A 21,090-nucleotide genomic window follows, 5' to 3' on the forward strand; every position below is an offset into this window, starting at 1 on the left:
CGTCGCAGTGTGCCAAATGGGGCTGAACCAGCGTTATGACACTACCCGAGTCCAGGAGCGCTACGGCATCTTCGTCGTTGACGCGCACGGGTAAAAGTGTCGCTGATGTTTCCTTATGGGCCCAACAGGCTGCGCCATAATTGCACGTCTTTCCGCGGGGGTCTGAAGCTGCCGCCGATGGCATGGACACATCCCGGCCTGGGCAGTTCCACGAGAGATGCCCGGGCTCGCCGCAGTCATAGCAGCGTCTTTGGTCCTGGTCGAACAGCAGTCTTCTTCGGGGTAGTTCGGGATCACCTGCGTTCCCTACCCGGCCCCTTGGGCTGTGCTCGTCGGGACCCCTCCTTGTTCTCGGCCGCTCTGGCTTTTCCCCTCGCCCCCCTTTGAGTAAGTCCCGAGTTACCTGGTGGGCCTCCACAATATTCACTAGCTGCTCCACGGAGCGGGGGTCCGCTTGACTCGCCTGCTTCTTCGTGTCATAAGGGAGGGCTCTGACAAAGCGGTCCATAACAATCCGTTCCAAGACCGTGGGCCCTCCGGGGTCGGTCATTAGCCAGGCTCGGCTTATGCGGACTAGGTCGTGCATCTGGGAGCGCGGGGAGGCCTGTGCGTCATACACCCAGTCATGGAACCGCTGCGCACGGGACTGCAGACTATGGCCGTAACGGGACAAAATCTCCTGCTTTAGCCGAGTGTAGTTCTCGGCTTGCTCCGGTGGCAGGTCCTGGTAGGCCTTTTGCGCATTACCCGACAGGAAGGGGGCCAGCAGTCCCCCCCAGTCGTCCTCTGGCCAGCCCTCCCGGCCGGCGGTGCGCTCAAACGCTAGGAGATAGGCTTCTATATCCTCCTGCTCCGTCAGCTTGGGGATGAAGCGCCCGGGGTTAGGCCGCGTCCCTGCGGCCCCTTCGTCCCGCCGGTGAGAGGCCATCCGCTGGAGCTCCGCGTGGATCATCCCCGTCTGTTTCCTCTGTTCTTGCAGGGCCTCTTCGTGCCGGGTCTGTTGTTCCAGGTTCGCCTGTACGAGCTGCTGCACCAGCGCGTCCATGCTTCTTTTCGTTATTAAATATATATATATATATATTTTTTTTATTTCTTTTATTCTACTTCGATAAAGTCTATTGTTGTTTATTCCGCACCCCTGATTGCCAGTAGACTATGCCCGCATTCTCCACCACTGTGGCAATTCCAGGTGTAGGGGTGGCAGAATAAACAACACACAGACAGGTTGCAGTTCCCAAAATCATGCTCTTTATTTTCTATTCAAATAATAATTGCTTGCTGGCGGTAATCTGTCGGCCGGGCGGCGTCTCCGCTCTGTGGCCTTTTGCCTTGCGCTGCTACGGGGGACTGAGAGGAGGCTCCTCGGCTCCATTAAGTCCCCCCTCCCCAACAGGCGCACCGCGCCGTGATTCGCTAATCACCTAATCACTTCTGATGGGTCTCTAGTGACAGGTGCGTCCGGAAGCGGACGCCCAAACATGGGCAGCGCCCAGCCATTGGGTCGCCACGTAGCGCCCATCAATCACCAAGCCCAGGGGTGGCTTGGGGTTGCCACAGTATACTAACAAATAAACTACAGAAAATGAAATAAAAGGGGAGCTCCAGTAGCTCACCACGTACCGCGAGTGCTATTTCAGCGCTGTGGACAACCGCGCTCGCGCGGATCTGGGGCTGAGCGCGTTCGAATCCCGGACGGCAGCCGTGCCTTTCCCAGAGTGTCTTTCCCCCCCATCTGAACCCTTTCAGCCTGCTCTGTGGTCGAACTTGACCAAGTATGAATGCGAAGAAAAAGCGATAAACGCTAAAAGAACCAGGTGACTGGTCAAAGTTTTAAAAAGAAAATGAAATAAAAATACTGACAAACTGATGACAAAACATGTCTTCTTTATGTTAAAAATGATATTGAACATAATCAAAGTGGATAGTCCTTGCAGATGTGTGTCCTCTTCTGGGGCTCCAGTAGCTCATTGGAAAAATACAAGAAAACTGTCAGACAGATAATATTGCAGTATTGTCAGTTGTTCTCTTGATTGAATGTAGTGTTCTTTATCGTGATTCTCATTTTAAACATTCATATTACATTCCGACGATCAATACTGTGTATACCCTTCAAAGGTGTATGGTATACAAGCTTAAATCATGTAAATCAGGCTATATGTACATGTATGTGTAAATAAAACCATTAAATAACATTGGAATATTTTACCAAGTAATATTATATTACCACATTAAGAGGTTATGGGACGATTTGTCAACTCTGTTAGCTTACACGTCAACATCATCAGAGATAAAAACCTGACAGAGTTCACGTCTGACGGTGTTGACAAAGGGGCTTTCTTTTTTATGTCAAATATGTAGTGTACACTGCAGCCATGTTGGTTTTTCTTAGTTGCTAGCTGCTGTTGCTAGCTGCCTCAATAACATCACTAAAATGCCTAAATCAAATCCAAAATTCTTAACTAAGATCATCATTATTGGGAAGACGGTGTTGATGTTAGGGTGGTGTCTAGAGAACCCAAGAGCAGAACACAAGGCACAGGAGAATGAGGCGGTTTAGGGTATTTAATAGGAAACCCAGAAGACGACAAGGCAGGCAGTGAGAGAATACAGGTGAAGGATGTGTGTGTCCATGTGTGTGTCCATGATAGTGCAGGCTGGTGGCGTGAATACTTTGGGCAGCCGAAGAGTGCTTCCGCGTTCGAGTTTTGCGCTCTGATTGGCCAGGTCATGTGACATGTGAGCCAATCGTGGGACAGCAAGTTCTGCGCCTATTGCCGGGTCTAACAGCCTGCAAACTACCTGGCGTTCTATCGCCATGCTCTAAGACAAACTCTAACCTTAACCAACTTCGAAAGAGTGCCTAAGCTTAACCGTCGGAATCAGGGCAGGCGTTCTATCGCCATGCTCTAAGACAAACTCTAACCTTAACCGACTTCGAACGAGCGCCTAAGCCTAACCAGTGTAGAAACTTGCGGTCCCACGATTGGGCGTACATGTCACATGACCAGAAATGACCTGGTCAATCAGAGACGCGGAAACACTCTTCGGCTGCCCAAAGTATTCAGGCAGGGTGGTGATGTCCAAGGGTGAGGGTGCAGGCCAGAGGTGTGTGATCCTACACACAGAAGAACAAGGGTAAGTATGACGCGGAATACTGATGTACAGGTAACACAAGGAGTAACACGGAATAGTGTAACAGCTACTATAGGTCCAGAGAAGGTCCTACTATCAAGGCAGGTAAACAACACTCTGAACCAGGAGTAGCAGGGGTGCAGGCCTCTTATCCTGGCTCTGTGATGACGAGATGAGCCTCAGGTGTGTAGACCGGCCCAGGTAGACAGGCTGAGAGTGAAGCGGGAACATGGAGGGACCCTATATGGTAGCGGGGACCTGCTGATAGACAGGGGAGAGAAAGGCCCTGGCTGTGGCTGTAACAGTTGACACACTGTGACTGCAGTGATATTAACATTGTTTGTCTAAAATATCGAAACAAGTAAGACTTACCAGATCATGTGTTGTACTGCTGCATTCATGATACATAGGAAGTGGAAAAGGGGTCCTCAGGGATATAGCTGACCATACTATTGCCTGATTTAACCAAAATTATGAAAAAATCTGACGGTGTTGACGGAGGAGTCGGACACAACTTTGATTTTTACAGAAAACATTATTTTAAGTTAACATCACATAGACAGACAGACAGATAATATTTATAACCATTATTTTTTATTTGATTAATAATTATATATATATATATAGGCTATTTATATATACTTTATTTTTATAAAAGAAATTTAGGGCAGTTTGAAATTGAAACTGTAAAAGAATATATGAGAATAATAACATGAGTATACACAGTTCCTTTAGATTTAACTTTGTACATATTATTCATTATACATTTCTTGATTTCTAATATAAATATAAAGAAAAAGATAAAGAAGATTTTTCTATGTAGGACATGTTTTGACCCGACTCTCAAGAATCTGTAATACATTAAAGTCATGTTTTTCTGACCATAATAATTCCATTTCGACGGGTGGACACAAAGTTTGTACTCCTTACTTGACCCATCTTGACTCAAAACAAATATTTGCAATGTGAGCAAAACTTCTTCAGTTCAAACAGCTTCATAAAACTTAATAAAAACAATTATGTTGGAGTAAGCAGTTGCTGTAAGCTGTTGGGACTCCCTAAAAACTTGGTGTCTCATGCATAAACAGTAACCTCATTGGATGGACCTCATGCCTGTTGGACGTGGTGCATGAGATACCATGTTTTTAGTGAGTCCCCGTAAGGTGTTACACTTTGTCCCTGTATAAAGAATCATTTCAATCTCTTTGAGAATTTGAGAAATATGTCCAATGTTCCTTTTGCTGTTGTTGTTTTCATCAGTGGGGCTACCCATTTGTTTATTGTATATTTGTATTATGGATTGCCCTTTTAATGTATTTGTACATTTCTATTGTCAGTGTACTGTATTCATCTCATTATCAACTTTCAGTTCTGGCAGCTCTTCAATAGCGTGTCCCTGTTCAGAATGGCTCAGCAACCAGACTGTAAAGAGTGGCAGGTCAGTGTGTGTGTCCTCACCTAGAAACACATTCTGAGCTCCTTTCTACATCAATTAAAGTCTGTCCTCAATGATATGACTGTGTATTTGGATTTGTTTAGATTTAAAAAGGAAGATGGATGACATATTTTGTGTTTAAAGGACATAGCCCTCTCATTCCCATATCAATAATCAAATGATTTTACTTTGTGTGTAAAATGTATACGTTCTATATTATATATTTTTTTATCTAACTATCAAGAGCTGTTTCTACTTCTAATGCTTTGTCATTTATTCCCGTCACTCCAGATCTCAACGTGTAGTGCCTGCTTCCTCATTCTGTTCCTGGGGAACTTCCTCACGACCGTAGCTGTCGTTCGCACCAAGCTGAAGAGCAAGAGTCAGGCGAATCCAAAGAGTCACTGAGGCAGGAGAAAGCGGAAAGACCAATCACTTTTGAACAAGTAATTGTTTGACTCATCATTTACTACTAGTCAAAAGTCAAAGTCAACTTTAAGCACTGTGACGGGTGGGTGATGTCGCCGCATAGTAGTAGTAGTAGTAGTAGTAGTAGTAGTAGTAGTAGTAGTAGTAGTAGTAGTAGTAGTAGTAGTAGTAGTAGTAGTAGTAGGCATGAAGTGACATGATCCTGTTTGGTTGTTTTTGGCATAACCCTTACAAATGGTAGTTAGATGGTAATTTCAGTTACCATGGTATCACCATGGTATTATGTATCATTCATTATGGTACCACTTTTGTACTAATAATAATACTGTGGTATAATCGAATTTAAACCATGATATTGATGGTATTTCCTACATTTCTTGGTCATTGGCCAATGGCCATGATACTTTTTTGCAACTATGTTTTCGTAAGGGAAGCATATTGCGGTTTGCTGAACTCGTTTTTGTGATATCTTAGTTTACTGACTTGCCCAGCTATCTATTTTTGCAAATCAAAAGGCCATAGAAAGTCTATGCAAAATGTAACATCAATAAATGTGTGTGATTATGATCCATAATAGAGGAAACTCTGTGCGCTTATCTTGTACATGAAAATGCCCTAATGTGTGTGTGTGTGTGTGTGTGGTCGTAAATGCATGTGCATTTACATTAGAGAGATATTGTATGAGCTACTTGTGTTGTGTTGTGTGCGTGAGTGTATGATGTTCCACGGACTATCTGTAAAATGCAAATAAAACTCGCAATATGCAAATAAAGATTATCCTAAAGAAATGAGACCAGTTAATCATAAACACACACACACCAATGTGACCTTTATCTTTATTATAATTTCTAAAAGGTAGTGTCTAGATCCTATAGCCCGGAAGGACATTTTTATTGAGAATCATCACTCATCATTTTAACCTAAAAATATGTTTATAAACCTATCCCTTACCTTAACCATTCCTACTACCTACAAATAAAAAATAAAGCTATGAATTCCCAGCAATGCAATCTAGACACTACTCCTGTACCTTTCTAAAAGCACATAACGAATTTTACCTGGTGTCTGGTTGGTACTTGGACACAAATGAAGCCCTAGGGCTATACACATATATCGGTCAGCCAATATGATCAGATTTTAATTAGCCTTTTAAGATAAGATAAGATAATATAAGATAAGATATTCCTTTATTGATCCCCTTGGGGAAATTGTTATGGGAACAGAGGAACGGGACCCGTATTAAGGCAACGCAACAGGTTCAAGAGGAAAAACACCAAACGGCGTGTATTTATTTATACAAGGTTCAAGGCAAACAGAACAACAAAAGATTAACGACTGTGGTGGTGTAGTGTGGGCAGGTCGGACGTCTGGGATATGAAGTGTGTATTTAATAAATATGTCGGGAAGCAGGTGACTATGTGTGTGTCTTTTATTTATAAATTTTTTATGTTTTTGGTATAGATTTTTATTGTTTTTACTGCCGGGCAGTCTGGTAGAGAGAGAGAGAGAGGAAAAACGGGAGACAGAGTGGGGGGAAGACATTCGGCAAAGGACGCCGGGTCCGGGAATCAAACCCGGGTAGGCCGCTTCGCGACGCAGCACGTTACATGGTTCGCCACTTGGGCGCCCCTATGTGTGTGTGTCTTAACAATGTAGAATGGGGTCTTACCTAAGGCTGTCAAAGTTAACGCGGTATTAACGCGTTAACGCACGATTCTAATAACGCCACTATACGATTAACTTTTTTTTTTTTTAAACTTAGATTTTTATTAAACATTTATAGACAAACAACACGACATATGCAATAACCTCAACAACACTATTAAACAGACATAAATAATAAAGAGAAAATTTAATACCCAAAAGACGAAAAATAAAAAATACTGAAAACATAAAACAGTTGTCATACCTTAACACTTTGATTGCCTAAGGCTAAATTCATGATATACCATCCCTTGCCAGCTCTATTTGTCTATGGAGAAGTTCCCCTTCTTTGCAGGGCTATAACTTTTTAAATTCTATTGCTAAATTGCCATTATTAGGGCCCATTCAATGTCCTATATGTATTGTTCAGGGTGTATGAACGTTAAACCTTTTCATTCACACATTCATACTAAAATATGATCTAAAGTATAAGTATGTTTTCATCTCTTTCTGCAGCTTTCTCCAGAACGTGATTTATAGCCCCAAATGCATTATATTGATGATCAAATACAGTTTGATAGCAATCGGCGCGATATAAAAAAATCCAACTGGACGGACTTCTGGAAGTTACTACACGTCATCTGATGTTGACCGGATGAGCGAGGGGGCGTTTATAATTTCGTGGGCAGCGTTATACCATTCATCTAATGTGGGTCAAATGTTCATCATAGCAGTTAGTGTCGAACACGGTAATATTACACGCTAAAACTCACCCCAGTCTCAGCGGGCCGTTGGGCGATCAGCGTGGGGTAGACAGTTTTCCATTATGGGATGTTGAAATACCCGGTCCATTTCCAGGTTGTATAATAATATATACGTCCAAATCATGTTGTTTATTCGAGTTATTTGCAGCGATCGATGTTCACTGTGTGAAGACTGAGTCTCTCTAACATTAGCGAGTGCCCGGACCACATATGGAGTGAGTCCTGCCGGGTTAAAGGTAACATCCGTTTTTTCGATCTGCCGATCGGCCACCAGATGGCGGTCTTGAACCGCTAGAGAATTGAGAGGAGATCACACTTGTGTCTCAGGGCCCCGGAAAGGAAATATGATTCCGATCACAGATTTTTGAAATATTGATATCAAAGACGAGTTACTGCGTCTTCGGCAACTTGAGCATGGCGGGGAAGGACGCCTAAACTCGTCCTTTGGCAACTAAAGTGTTAAACAAAAATAAAATTAGAAAACATTAAGTGTGTGACATGGGTTCAGAGACCCTCTTTGAACCTCTTTCCTCCTTTACCCTTCGCCCTCTTGTGGTGTATTTGGTTCTTCCTCTGTGATGTCGTTTTCGTTCCCCTTGTAATCCTCCCACTTTCCCCATCTTTCTCCAAATTTCTCTTCCTGTAACCTCAGCATGTGTGTTATCCTCTCCATATCCTGTATCTCTTCCACTATTCCTACCCATTGTGCTATTGTCGGTGGGTCTTCCTTGTACCACAGTCTCGTTATTGCTTTTCTGGCCGCTATCAACATTATCTTTATTAAATATTTGTCCCCCCCTTGTATTCCCTCGTGTGTCAGGTCTCCTAAGTAAAGCACCAGTCCTGTTTGTGGTAACCCGTATCCTAATATTCTGATCATTGCCTCCCCTATCTCCTCCCAATACCCCTTCAGCTTCTGACATCCCCAGAATATGTGCGTGTGGTTTGCCCCCTCCTTCCCACACATCCTCCAGCATGCTCTTTGTGTTGGTGCATATTTTCCCTTCAGCTCTGGGGTTATAAAGAATCTGATTATGTTTTTCCATCCAAACTCTTTCCATATCCTCGATCCTGTTGTTGAATGTTGCACCTCGCATATGTTCCCCCATTCCTTCCCTGTTATTTCTATCTCTAGCTCTCTCTCCCATTTCTCCCTTATGTAATCGGTCGTGTGTCCCTTGCTGTTCATTATAGCCCGGTATATTGCTGATATTACTCTTCCTTGCCCCCCTTCGTATGCCCATACTATCATCTTTATTATTCCATTCTGTTCTTCGTCTTTGGCCCCCCTTATTTCTTTGTTGTAGTAGTCTCTAACCTGTAGATATCTGAAGTGGTCCCTGTTTTCTAGTCCAAATTTCTCCTTTAATTTTTGTAGTGTCTGCATTTCCCCCTTCTCTATAATTTTGCATATCGCTGTTGCCCCCCCCCCCCCCCCCCCCCCTCTCCCACCTTCTGAATCCATGGTCTAACCTCCCTGGTTTGAATCTCTTGTCATGTGCTACCCATCTCAGAACCCCTGACTGCTTCTCCAATTTGTGTGTTTTTACTACTCTGTTCCATATGGTCAAGGTGCATTTGGTGATTGGATCTAATAGTCCCTCTTTTTCTTTAAATAGTTCCCTATCTCCCACCAGAGCTTGTACCTTGTATCCCTCCCCTTCTTTTTCAATGTCTTTCCATCTTGCCTCATATCTGTCGTTACACCAGCACGTCACTGCTCTCAGTTGTGCTGCATAGTAATAATCTTGTAGGCTGGGTACTGCCATCCCTCCCTCTTCCTTTGGTAGTTGTAGTGTTTTATATCTGACCCGTGGTCTTCTCCCCGCCCATATGAACCTCGATATCAGTCTGTCCCACTCCCTGAATTGATTCTGTGGTATTTGTATCGGTAGTGACTGGAATAGGTACAGTAACCTTGATAGTATGTTCATTTTAATGACCTCTATTCTTGAATTGAAGTCCAAGGGCATTACTGTCCATCTCTCTAAGTCTCTCTTGATGTTCTGATTTATCTGTGTATAGTTCGCCTCAAACAGTTTCTCCACCCCTCTCGTGATGTTCACCCCTAAGTATTTAATCTTGTCCATGTCCCATCTTATCCCGTACTGTTCCCTAATTTCCGTCGTTGGGGTATAGTTCCATGCTAAGGTCTGTGTCTTTGTCACGTTTAGTTTGTATCCTGAGTAGTGGCCATATTCCTTCAGTAGATCCATCAGTGCCGGGAAGCTCTTGTCTGGTTGCCTCATGTATACTATCACGTCGTCCGCAAATAGGCCTAGTTTATATTCCGTTCCCTTTATCCTTACTCCCTTAATGTCCTCGGTCTGTCTGATCAGTTGTGCCAGTGGTTCTATGAAAACGGCGAAGAGCGTCGGTGAGAGACAACATCCCTGTCTGGTAGCCCTCTCTAATCTGATTCTATCCGTCAAGCTGCCATTCACCTTAACCCTTGCTGTCGGTTCTTGATATAGCGCCTTGATCATCTTCATCGCCCTCCCGTTCAGTCCGAACCTCATCAATGTTTTATATAAAAATGTCCAGCTCACACTGTCGAATGCTTTTTCTGCATCTAGGCTAATCAGTACCGCGCTACCACCTTGTTTTTGTATCTCCTCTCCTCTACTATGTGTAATGTCTTTCTCACGTTGTCCTGTGTCTGTCTCCCTTTAATAAATCCAGTTTGATCTTCATCTATAATGTCTGGCATAAACGTCTCAAATCTCTTTGATATTATCGATGTATACATCTTGTAATCCACGTTGAGTATGGACACAGGTCTGAAACTACTACATAATTCTCTATCCTTCCCTTCCTTCGGTATCGTGGTGATTATGGCTTCCTTCCACGAGGGGGGCATTTTCCCCTCTTCCATCGTGTGTCTGAACGCCGCCCCTAACATGGGTGCTAATTCAGTTCTAAATGTCTTGTAGAATTCCGATGGGAATCCGTCGCTCCCCGGAGACTTGTTGTTTTTAGCTCTACTAATTGCCTCTTCCAGTTCTCGTTCCGTAATTATTTTATTTAATTCTTCATTCTGTTCTTTCCCTATCGATGGTAACTCTAGCTTCTCCAGATATGCTTCTATTTCCTCTTCTCCCGCTGCTTTTGGCTGTGTGTATAGTTTCTCATAGTATTCTCTAAATGTCCTCTCTATTTCAGCTGGGTCTCTCAATATTTCATTAGTCTTTATATCCCTTATTGTGTGTATCGTGTTCAACTTCTGTTGCGTCCTAATTCTCCTAGCCAACAATCTGGTCGCTTTTGGTCCCCCTTCATTGTACGTTTGTTTCATGAACCTCGCTTTATTTTCTATTTCCGTCAATAATTCCCTATTTATCCTGGCCTTTACTTCTTTGATTTCTCCGAGCGTTTCCTGTTCTTTTGATATCTGGTGTCTCCCCTCTAGCTTCTTCAGCTTCCCTATCAGATTGTGATATGTCTCCGTTCTGGCCTTCTTCAGCATTGCTGTCTTCTCCATCAATTTCCCCCTTATCACCACCTTCAGTGTGTCCCATAGAATGTTCGGATCTACCGCCCCGTTGTCATTTTCTTCCTTATACCTGGCTATCTCCTCCTTGATCTGACTCACCACCCCCTTGTTATTTAATATTCCTACATTTAGTCTCCAGATCGTGTTCCTCCGTCTCCCTTCTAGATCTACTGTCAGATATATGGCACTGTGATCCGATATGTCCGCTACTCCTATTCTGCTCTCCTGTACCCTGTAACTGTCCCCCGTCGTCATCAAAAAGTAGTCTATTCTCGCATATGTCACGTGCGGGTGTGAGTAATGTGTGTATTCCCTGTCCATGGCGTGCATCCCCCTCCAAACATCTGTAATTCCCATTTCCGTCATCTGAATATTCATATATCTACTGATTGGTGCCCGTCCTTTTCTAGTACTCGTGGTGTCTAGGTCGTGATTCAGTACTACATTAAAATCTCCCGCGCATATCAATATCCCTTCTAGTTCCATCACTATCATATCAAAAATGGTCTCATATAAATCCCTCTCACTCTCTGGGGGTGCATAAACATTCACTAACGTAATAATTTGACCCTCCATTTTTCCCTTCACCAGAACAAACCTTCCCTCCTTGTCTCTTACTTCCTTGATCAATTCAAATTTGACTGTGTTTTTGATTAACGTGATTACTCCTCTCCTCAGGTTCCGTTTAAAGGAACTATAGTATGCATTTTCATATCCAAATCTCTTCAGTTTCTCATGATCCTGTGCTACCAAATGTGTCTCCTGCAGAAAAATCACTTCCATCTCACTTTTTTTACACTTCAACATCACTTTGCCCCTCTTTATCTTATTATTCATTCCATTAACGTTTAACGACATCATTTTTATACCTTTAACCATTGTCATCTTTCTTCTTCTTTCGTCTGTCAGTCCCCCCCATGTCACATTCATTCCCCCCTCCGGTTGTAGCCTCCGCTCTCTTCACCGAATACATATAATGATTAACATAAATAAAAAACAAACTTTACATAAAGTGCTCCCAAGGCGTTCGGGGGGTCCCTGTGTCCCCCCCGCGTCTACCTTAATGATAAGCAAGCAGTGCAAAAATGCAGAAGCATTCGTCACCGCACGCCACTACGGTAAAGCGCCTTTCTTTTCAGGCCCGCTTTGGGAGCTGTCGCGCGGAAATAGGCTGTCTATTGCCATTCTCTTTGACAAACTCTAACCTTAACCAGCTCCTTAACAGCGCCTAAACTTAACCGTTCTAACCTTAACCAACTCCGAAACAATGCCTAACCTTAACCTTAACCTTAACCATGCCTAACCTTAACCATAGAAATTATATTGCCATTCTCTTTGACAAACTCTAACCTTAACCAGCTCCTTAACAGCGCCTAAACTTAACCGTTCTAACCTTAACCAACTCCGAAACAATGCCTAACCTTAACCTTAACCTTAACCATGCCTAACCTTAACCGGCGAAAGAATACACGTAAAAAAAAAAAATCACGTTAAAAAAAAAATATTCGATGGGATTCGAACTCGCCAGCAAACGAGCCATAGGATCCACAGCCATGTAGTCTTGCCAATTGAGCTATTTCTAGATACTGAATAAGGGGCGGTGACTTATATATATTGAGCTCCGCTCGTGTCGAACCAAGGCGGGATCTCATGCGCATGCGCGGGCACCTCGCGCGAGCACGCCGGCGCACGCACGCACCTGAGCGAGCACGCCGCCGCCGGTGCACGCACGGGCGCTGGGCGGCGGAAAATGAAAGGCGCATTACCGCACGCCACTACGGTAGAATGCTTCCGCATTCTTGCACTGCTTGCTTATCATTAAGGAAAAGGCGTCCCCCCCTGTCCCCTGCTGGTGGGTGAGGAGTAATTGCTCTCCTAGTGAGAGGCCTCCTCCTGACGGCTTGGGGATTTGAAACCTTTACCCCCAACCGCTCGTCATATTTGTCCAGCATTCTTACTGTTTTTATTGCTGTCGAGCTCCTGGTCAAAAGCGCTCTGTCCTTCATTCTGATCAAAGACCCCCATTTCCTAGGTCCCTCTCAATGTGGCTCATATGTTCCAATGTCCCTCCTTCCTCCCAAACCCGTGTGTGGTGTCTTCTGTGTACCCCTTTTTACTTTCTTTTCCTCCTCTCTATTTTCTATGTGATGTCCATGTATCCCCTTAATCCCTTCCAACTGTGTTACTCGCAGCGTGTGTCTATGTATTTGTTTCAATATATTCTGTGTTCCGTCTATCATACCTAATTTTATTTCCATTTATTTCCTCCATCATCATGTGTATTATGTGTCCATGTACACGTTATGTTCGTTCCTATATCCTGCCTCTACCTGGGAATGTGTGTTTATGTATATGTTATTTCAGTTTCTATATTTTGTCTCTATTTGGATAGTTTTTTCAATCTCTTGTGCGTGTACTCATCCGTTCGTCTCCTCCCGCCTCCTCTCCTCTCCTTCTCCGTCTCTGGCCTCCTCGTCCGTCTCCGCCTTCGGTCTGTCACGTCTCACCTCGGCCTTCTCCTCTCTCCTCCCTCCTCTCCCGGGTTTCGATCTCCTACTCTGGTCCATCTGCACGCTTTCTCCAATCTCTGCTGCAGGCTCCGCGTCTGGCCCTCCTGTCCCCTTCCTTCTCCGTCCTCCGCCATCTGCATCCCCCGTCGCCTCATCTCCTCCGCCGCCTCCCGCGCCGTCGCGTACGTCACCGTCCCTTCCTTCCAGTGAATCCTTAGCGAGGTCTTGGGTGATTGGAATTTCATTCCATTTTCTTTCAGAATTCTCTTCAGTCCCGCGTAGGACCTGCGTGTTATTGCTACCGCTGTCGAGTAATCGTGATCAAACGACAGTCTTTTCCCCTCGATTTCTATCTTCTTGGTCCACGCGGTTCTGAGTATCAATTCCTAATCTCAAATCTCAGAAAGTTAATAATCACCGCCCTCGGAGGTCTGTCCGGTTGCGGTCTCGGAGCCAACGCCCTGTGGGCCCTCTGTATCTCCATTTCTTCCAGTCCCGTCTCCTTCAGTTGCTCTTTGATAAGCTTTTCCACATATTGGATCACCGATTCCCCTTCGACTCCTTCTTTCAATCCCCATATTCTGATGTTATTTCTCCGTGACCTCCCCTCCATGTCCGATATCTTTGTCTCCATCTGTTCTTGTTTTTGAATCGCACACATTAACACCTTGTGTATCTCTGTGTTCCATTCCTCCATTTGCACCGTTCTAGTCTGTACCTCTGTTACGTTTCTGTCCTGTTCCGCCATCTTCTCATCCACCCTTTTGAGTTCTGTATTCATTTCACCTCTGAAGTCCTCCTGTTCCTTCCTCAATTCCTCCCGTAACTTCCCAATATAATTTCTTATCGTGTCCGAGTTCAGTTTTATGGTCGCCTGCATCGTGTCCGAGTTCAATTTTATGGTCGCCAATATCCCGGCCTGCATGAGCACGGCACATCCTGGCATTTCCTTGTCCGTCTCAGCCGAGACTCCCCCTTCCTCCGCCTGCTCCTTCTCGGTCTCGCCTCGGGGGTTCTGCTCCATCGAACTCTCCTCTTCCTGTGAGTTCTCCATTTCTCTTTCCTTCATATTTGTTTTCTCCTCCTTCCTTCTCGTTTGCATCTTGATTTTTTATCTCTTTTCGTCACTTTTCGGGTCTTTATTTCTCCGTTTTTCGCTCTTTTGACCAGGAGCCTCACCGCATGCGTGCTACTCTTCCGCTCTCATACCGGAAGTCCTACGATTAACTTTTTGATTTATTTATTTATACATTTTTTACTAGACTTCACTCAGGTGTATTATTGATACTCTCATTGATAGTATGTTTGTTTCTGACTCAAAGTGTGTGTGTGTGTGTGTGTGTGTGTGTGTGTGTGTGTGTGTGTGTGTGTGTGTGCGTGCGTGCATGCGTGCGTGCGTGCGTGCGTGCGTGCGTGCGTGCGTGCGTGCGTGCGTGCGTGCGTGTGTGTGTGTGTGAGATAGAGAGAGAGGGGGGGGGTGAGAGAGATGAGGAATGGGCAAGAGAGAAAGAGCTGGGAGAGTGTGTGTGAGAGAGAGAGAGAGAGAGAGAGAGAGAGAGAGAGAGAGGGGGGGTGCGGGGTGTGAGTACTCAGCCTTTGTGTGGGTGAATGTAACAAGTTCGGCCTGTTAAGTACAAACGATGCTCAACTGCGTGGCGCTGATTGAGTTAATCACTACCTAGTGGGTCTGGGCGATAAAAATTAAATCAGGACATTTTGTTCAATATTGATATGTGTCACGATATCTGCTTAGGTATGGAATATCATACAATTGATGACATAGATAGGATATAAATACAATCTCCTATATATACAATAATATAATAATAATATTAAAGCTGTCAAAGTTAACGCGATATTAACGTGAGAGAGAGAGCGAGAGAGAGAGAGAGGGGGGGGTGAGAGATGAGGAAGGGGCAAGAGAGAAAGAGAGCTGGGAGAGTGTGTGTGAGAGAGAGAGAGAGAGAGAGAGAGAGAGAGAGAGAGAGAGAGGGGTGCGGCGGGGTGAGTCCTCAGCCCTTGTGTGGGTGAATGTAACAAGTTCCTAATGTTTTCTTTCCCCTATTATTTCATGCACACTTTATTCATTGTTTTAAATTATTATTTTCTTTTAAGTTATTTTGTGCATCACTCTGTTTGGAATTTGATGCAAATTTGCAATGCATGAGGGTCATCCTTTTGTGTTAAATGGCTGCATAAAGCAAGCATTTGTTGACTCTCATGTTGATAAGAGTATTAAAACTTGGAACTTGAAAAAGATAGATAAAAAAATAATGCGATTAATTTGCGATTAATCGTGAGTTAACTATGGACAATCATGCGATTAATCAGATAAAATATTTTTATCGATTGACAGCACTAGTCTTACCGTGTTGTATATGTAGTGGGTCAAGGTTGCCTAAACAACTCCCGGGAATAGTCGGGAGTCCCGGGGGCTTACCACGAGGGACAGGCGAGGGGGGGGGGGGGGGGGGGGAAACACGGAGGGGCAAGCGAGCAGAAAAACAACGAGCGTGGCGGTTCGGGAACAGCGTCCCCACATGTTCCTGGCAGAACTAACTTGCGTTGTCCTCAGGGCTGGTCAAGCGTTTATACTCCCCTCCATCACAGCAGCTTTAAGTACCTGGGGGTCCACATCTCAGAGGATCTGACATGGTCAACACACATAGACTCAGTCGTAAAAAAGGCGAAGCAGCGCCTCTACCACCTGAGACAGTTAAGGAAGTTCAGAGTATCTAGGAAGATACTCCAGTCCTTCTACTCCGGAGCTGTAGAGAGCATCTTGACTGGAAACATCACTGCCTGGTATGAAAACAGCACGGCACAGGACAAGAAGGCCCTACAGAGAGTGGTGCGCTCAGCCGAGCGTACCACGGGTATTGCACTACCTCCCCTGCAGGTTCTATACAACAAGAGGTGCAAATCCAGAGCCTGCAGAATAATGAAAGACCCTCACCACCCCAACAACAGCCTGTTCCAGCTGCTGAGGTCAGGCAGACGCCTGCGAACCCCAGCTACTAGGACAGAGAGGCTTCGGCTCAGCTTCTTCCCCCAGGCCATCAGAGCCTTGAACACTGAACACTGAGTGCCACAGAACACTGAACTCTCCACACACAAGCACACATGAGCACACACACGACACGCACGCTGTACACGCTCGCACACTAGCAGCCACTTTAACATGAGCAAGCACACACTCATGCTGCACACGCCCACACTTATGGCCACAAAGGAGAGGTCACTTTAAAAATAGTATAGCAACAGTAACAGTGTATTGCACTACCAAAGGACCTAGCATGTCCCCCATGCTCTGTAAATAACGTATGTACAAATACCGAGATGCCCCACTATGTTACCTGTTTATTGCACAATGTTGTGTTATTGGATTCTATTATATGTTGTACTACTGTATTGCACATCGTTGCGGGCAAGACCACCCGCATTTCATTGTATACTTGTATGCTGTGACAAATAAAACTCTTGACTTGACTTGATCACTGGGAAGGAGACAAGAGCCTCTGATTGTAGATTAGCAGCCGGTGTGGACCGGAAATTCTGATGTCATAGCAGCATGGGGGAGGGGGAGGGGAGGTACAGGTATGGGCATGGTAATAGTAGAAAGACATAAATATAGGCAATAGAATTATAGTGAAGATAAAAATAAACAATGTAAATAATATAATTAAGTGTAATCAAAGGTGCAGATGAGGGTTATATTATACGTTAAAATAAATATGGGCAATAAAACACTTAGAATCTGAATATATACTATGAGTAAGTAAAGTAAACAGTATACACAGGTGCAGTATACACAAGGTATCCTAACTGGCATGATATACGCCATATGTTATACGTTGTAGTCTGTGCAGGTTAGGTGGTAAGAGTCAGACACACTTACATTTATATTTACATTTAGTAATTTAGCTGACGCTTTTATCCAAAGCGACTTACAAGTTCTGTACGACAAGTCATCAGGAAGGGCACAACTCTATCAGCTGAGTAACAATGTTTATCAAAGTGTTGAGTGCTACAGTGTAGGTTAGTTTATTAGGACAAGTGCACAACAGTAAGGTTAGTTAGGGTTAGATATATATATTTTTAAATTCAGATAATGGTTGAAGAAGTGAGTCTTTAGTCGACGGCGAAAGATTGGACGGGTTTCGGCTGTCCTAACTGGGGTGGGTAGTTCATTCCACCACTGTGGGGCAAGGACTGAGAATAGGCGACTTCTCTTTGATTACCCTCCCGGAGCTTGGATAGGAGTAGGTCTGAGGCGGCCAGAAGATGCAGAGCGTAGGGGTCTTGAGGGTGTGTAGTTAGAGACCATTGACCGGAGGTAGGCAGGAGCGGTTCCCTTTGCTGCACGGTATGCCAGGTCGAGGGCCTTGAAGCGGATTCGTGCAGCAATGGGGAGCCAGTGCAGGTCCCTAAGAAGTGGGGTGACATGGGCCGACTTTGGTAGGTTTGAGATCAGGTGGGCCGCTGCGTTCTGAATGAGTTGAAGAGGCTTAGTGGCAGTGGCCGGGAGGCCAGCGAGCAGTGCGTTGCAGTAGTCACACAGACACACTCGGACACGCGCTGCGTCATATCAGGACAGTGTCGTGCGCGATTTCGTCTCCAATTCGCTCCCTCTTTCTTTCTCACGTCACAAACACACTCGCGTCTCGCGCACACACACACACAAATTAAACAGTATGAAATATAATAATTGCCCATGACGTTTGGAGGGGCACAGTGCGCCATCTGGGGGGGCATGGCCCGCGAATGCCCCCCCATGGCGCCGACACTGGAGAAGAGAAGGGGTCCTAGAACCGAGCCCTGGGGGACACCCGTGACACTTGGTAGGAGCGGTCATTGAGGTATGATGTCAGCCATGTCAGCGCAGAGCCAGCTCCCATTCCTGCGAGGGCCGCGAGGAGGATCTGATGGTTGACTGTGTCGAAGGCTGCAGATAGATCTAGCAGAATCAGGACAGAGGAGAGGCCTTTCGCTTTTGCTAAGTGAAGTGCCTCTGTGACCGCAATGAGGGCCGTTTCTGTGGAGTGGCCAGTCCGGAAGCCAGACTGATTAGGGTCTAGGAGGTCATTCTGTAATAGATAAGCAGTAAGTTGGTTGGATACAGCACATTAAAGTGTTTTAGAAAGGAGGCCATCAGGCTGCTAAACGAACAATGAACACTACACAACAACAACCATCAAACGCACATAGCACACACATCCACATGCACACACTCACTTTAAACAAACACACGGTAGCACCCACTCCACACACTTTATAGCACACACTCACTTTAAACAAACACACTGTAGCACCCACTCCCCACACTTTATATTTATTGATGAAGGATTGCACTACAACTCGTACACCTTACTGTAAATTGTACCTAAATTGAACCTCATCCCATTTCTGCTTGCACTATATAGTATTGTACATTAGTACACTGCATAGTATTGTATATTATATGGTAACTCAGTTACGTCTATTCTGCATCGAACATTGTACATATGTCTATACTGAACACTGTGACCTCATTTTCTACTTCTAAATTACATGCTATACTATGTTATTTGATACTATCTTGTCTAGCACAGTCTCTGGAGTGTAACAGTAAGAAGCATTTTGTATGAAAGTATTCTGTACTTCTGTATGACAACTATTAAAGAAACTTGAAACTTGAAACTTGAGAGACAGGACGATAGTTGCCTATGACGGTGGGGTTCAGGTTTTTTTTTTATGAGCGGCGTGACTCTGGCTTGTTTTAGGGAGGTGGGGACCACCCCCGAGTTGAGTGAGGAGTTAATGGTTGCAGTTAGGAATGGGAGGATGTCTGGTGCTATGGTCTGGAGGAGTGGGGAGGGTAGCTGGTCCAGCTGGCATGTAGTCGGACGGTTCGACGTTACCAGTGTGTTATGTTGTACGTACGTAGTATTTTGTATGTAGGTAGAGGTGTAGTAATAAGACTCAGGAAGCAGGTTACTCGTCAGCCTTTTAGTCAAGCACGTTAGGTAACAGCATGGTACAGCAGGGTATCATCATACAGCATCGTGTACTCTTCTTCTGCACTTCCTGTAGGCATAACATCATTCTATTAACTACGCCCCATGTGGAGACTCTTGGGAGTACAGCTTCAACATGTAATGTTAGAGGACACAACATCTCCCTTCTCTGTGAAAGAATGTTACTTGCTACTCAGCATTATGCGGCACGGTGGTGTAGTGGTTAACACTGTCGCCTCACAGCAAGAAGGTCCAGGGTTCGATGATGCCAGTTACCCAGGTGGGGTATCTCCCAGGCCTTTCTGTGTGGAGTTTGCATGTTCTCCCCGTGCTCGCAAGGGTTTCCCCCCCGATAAGATAAACCCAATGGAAAAACATGCACAACAATAGATCGCTAACGCTGTGGCGTCCTTGACGAAGACGGACAGGAGCACTTGGATTGGTCCCCTGGCGCGGCTCACGTTGACGCCTGTCTGCTCCCGGCTGCCCTTGGGGGGGAAGGACGACAGGATGGGTTAATCGCAGATACGAATCGCATGCATGCATCGCATGCGTCCCGATTGATGACCTCTGAGCAGGTCCTAAATTATTATTATTATTATTATTATTATTATGCAAATTTTGAACTTTTGCTTTTTCACTTTCTTAAGTAAACTGAACCAACAGTCAGTATCATAAAACGGGTAACTCAAGGTAATCATTAAACAAAGGGAGCACAGGTTATTCAATCATTATCAAGATATAATTATATATGCTCAACCAATATTACTCTTAGTTCTCACTCAGTGTGCAACAAAGTCCTGATGCCAACTAGGCTTGTTTCTTGCACGCGACTGTGCTGGAGTGTGACCGCTGAGTGCTGTCAGGGCCGGGCGGATCCCTAAGTCCTGCTCATCTGGAGTGTTCGAAGTGTGAGCCAGACGGGATGCGTTCCATTTCTTTCCATCACTGAGCAGAAAGGTGCTTTTGCCAATCTTCTTTTTCACTGTCATTGGTGCACTGTATCTCGGGTGTGCTTTGGGGACATGATGTGGTATTCTAATCCTGACTCTCTCCCCCTCCCGAAAAACAGGTGCACGAGCGCCACGCTTAGCATCTGTGTAGCGCTTCATTTTGGCTTGCTTGTTTTGGACCGTTTCTCTCACAGTCTCGTCCTGTGAACTCACAGTAGGCTGCAAGGGCAGTGGCTCTGTATATTTGCAGACAACCCAACACAGCCTCTTTCCACGGTTGAGACTGCTGGATCGCTGTCTGAATGCAACTCCTCAGAACACGATGGAAGCGTTCGACAGCACCATTAGCCGCCCTGTCTCTTTCCTTGAGGTACTCGGCGAAGGCTGCTGATGTGAATTGAGGTACATTGTCTGTGACGACGCTCTCTGGGTTACCATGGCGACTGAACACAGAGCTTAGGAACTTGGTTACATCCGTAGTTGTAGCGTTGTGAGAAAAGGCTACCTCTGGCCACTTAGAATAGTAGTCCGTCAGTGTGATCGCGTAACGGCAGGCTGGCACAGCTGACTCGAAGGGCCCGACTATGTCGAGGCCTAGCTTCTTCCACGGGCCGTCTGGCAGTGGAACTGGCTGTAGAGGTGCAAAATAAATCTTGGCCGTCTTGTCATTAGACTGACAAGAGACACATTTGGATATGTTGGCCTGAACCTGAGAGTCCATCTTCGGCCACCAA

General features: G+C 45.1%; 1 protein-coding gene across 1 annotated transcript in view; it reads left to right on the plus strand.

Moving 5' to 3' along the window:
• LOC311224112 (transmembrane protein 120A-A-like) overlaps positions 1-4,975 on the plus strand; it is a gene marked incomplete at both ends in the record, with an annotated part of 31,528 nt that extends 26,553 nt beyond the window's left edge. Inside the window, 2 exons of the mRNA XM_084308945.1 lie at positions 4,502-4,570; positions 4,859-4,975. Of these exons, the coding sequence (XP_084165071.1) occupies positions 4,502-4,570; positions 4,859-4,975 (186 nt within the window). The remainder of the gene's footprint in view (positions 1-4,501; positions 4,571-4,858) is intronic.
• Positions 4,976-21,090: the final 16,115 nt, after the last annotated feature.

This window comes from Notolepis coatsorum (genome assembly GCF_963971535.1).
Source record: "Notolepis coatsorum genome assembly, chromosome: 1".
In the NCBI taxonomy this organism is placed as follows: Eukaryota; Metazoa; Chordata; class Actinopteri; order Aulopiformes; family Paralepididae; genus Notolepis; species Notolepis coatsorum.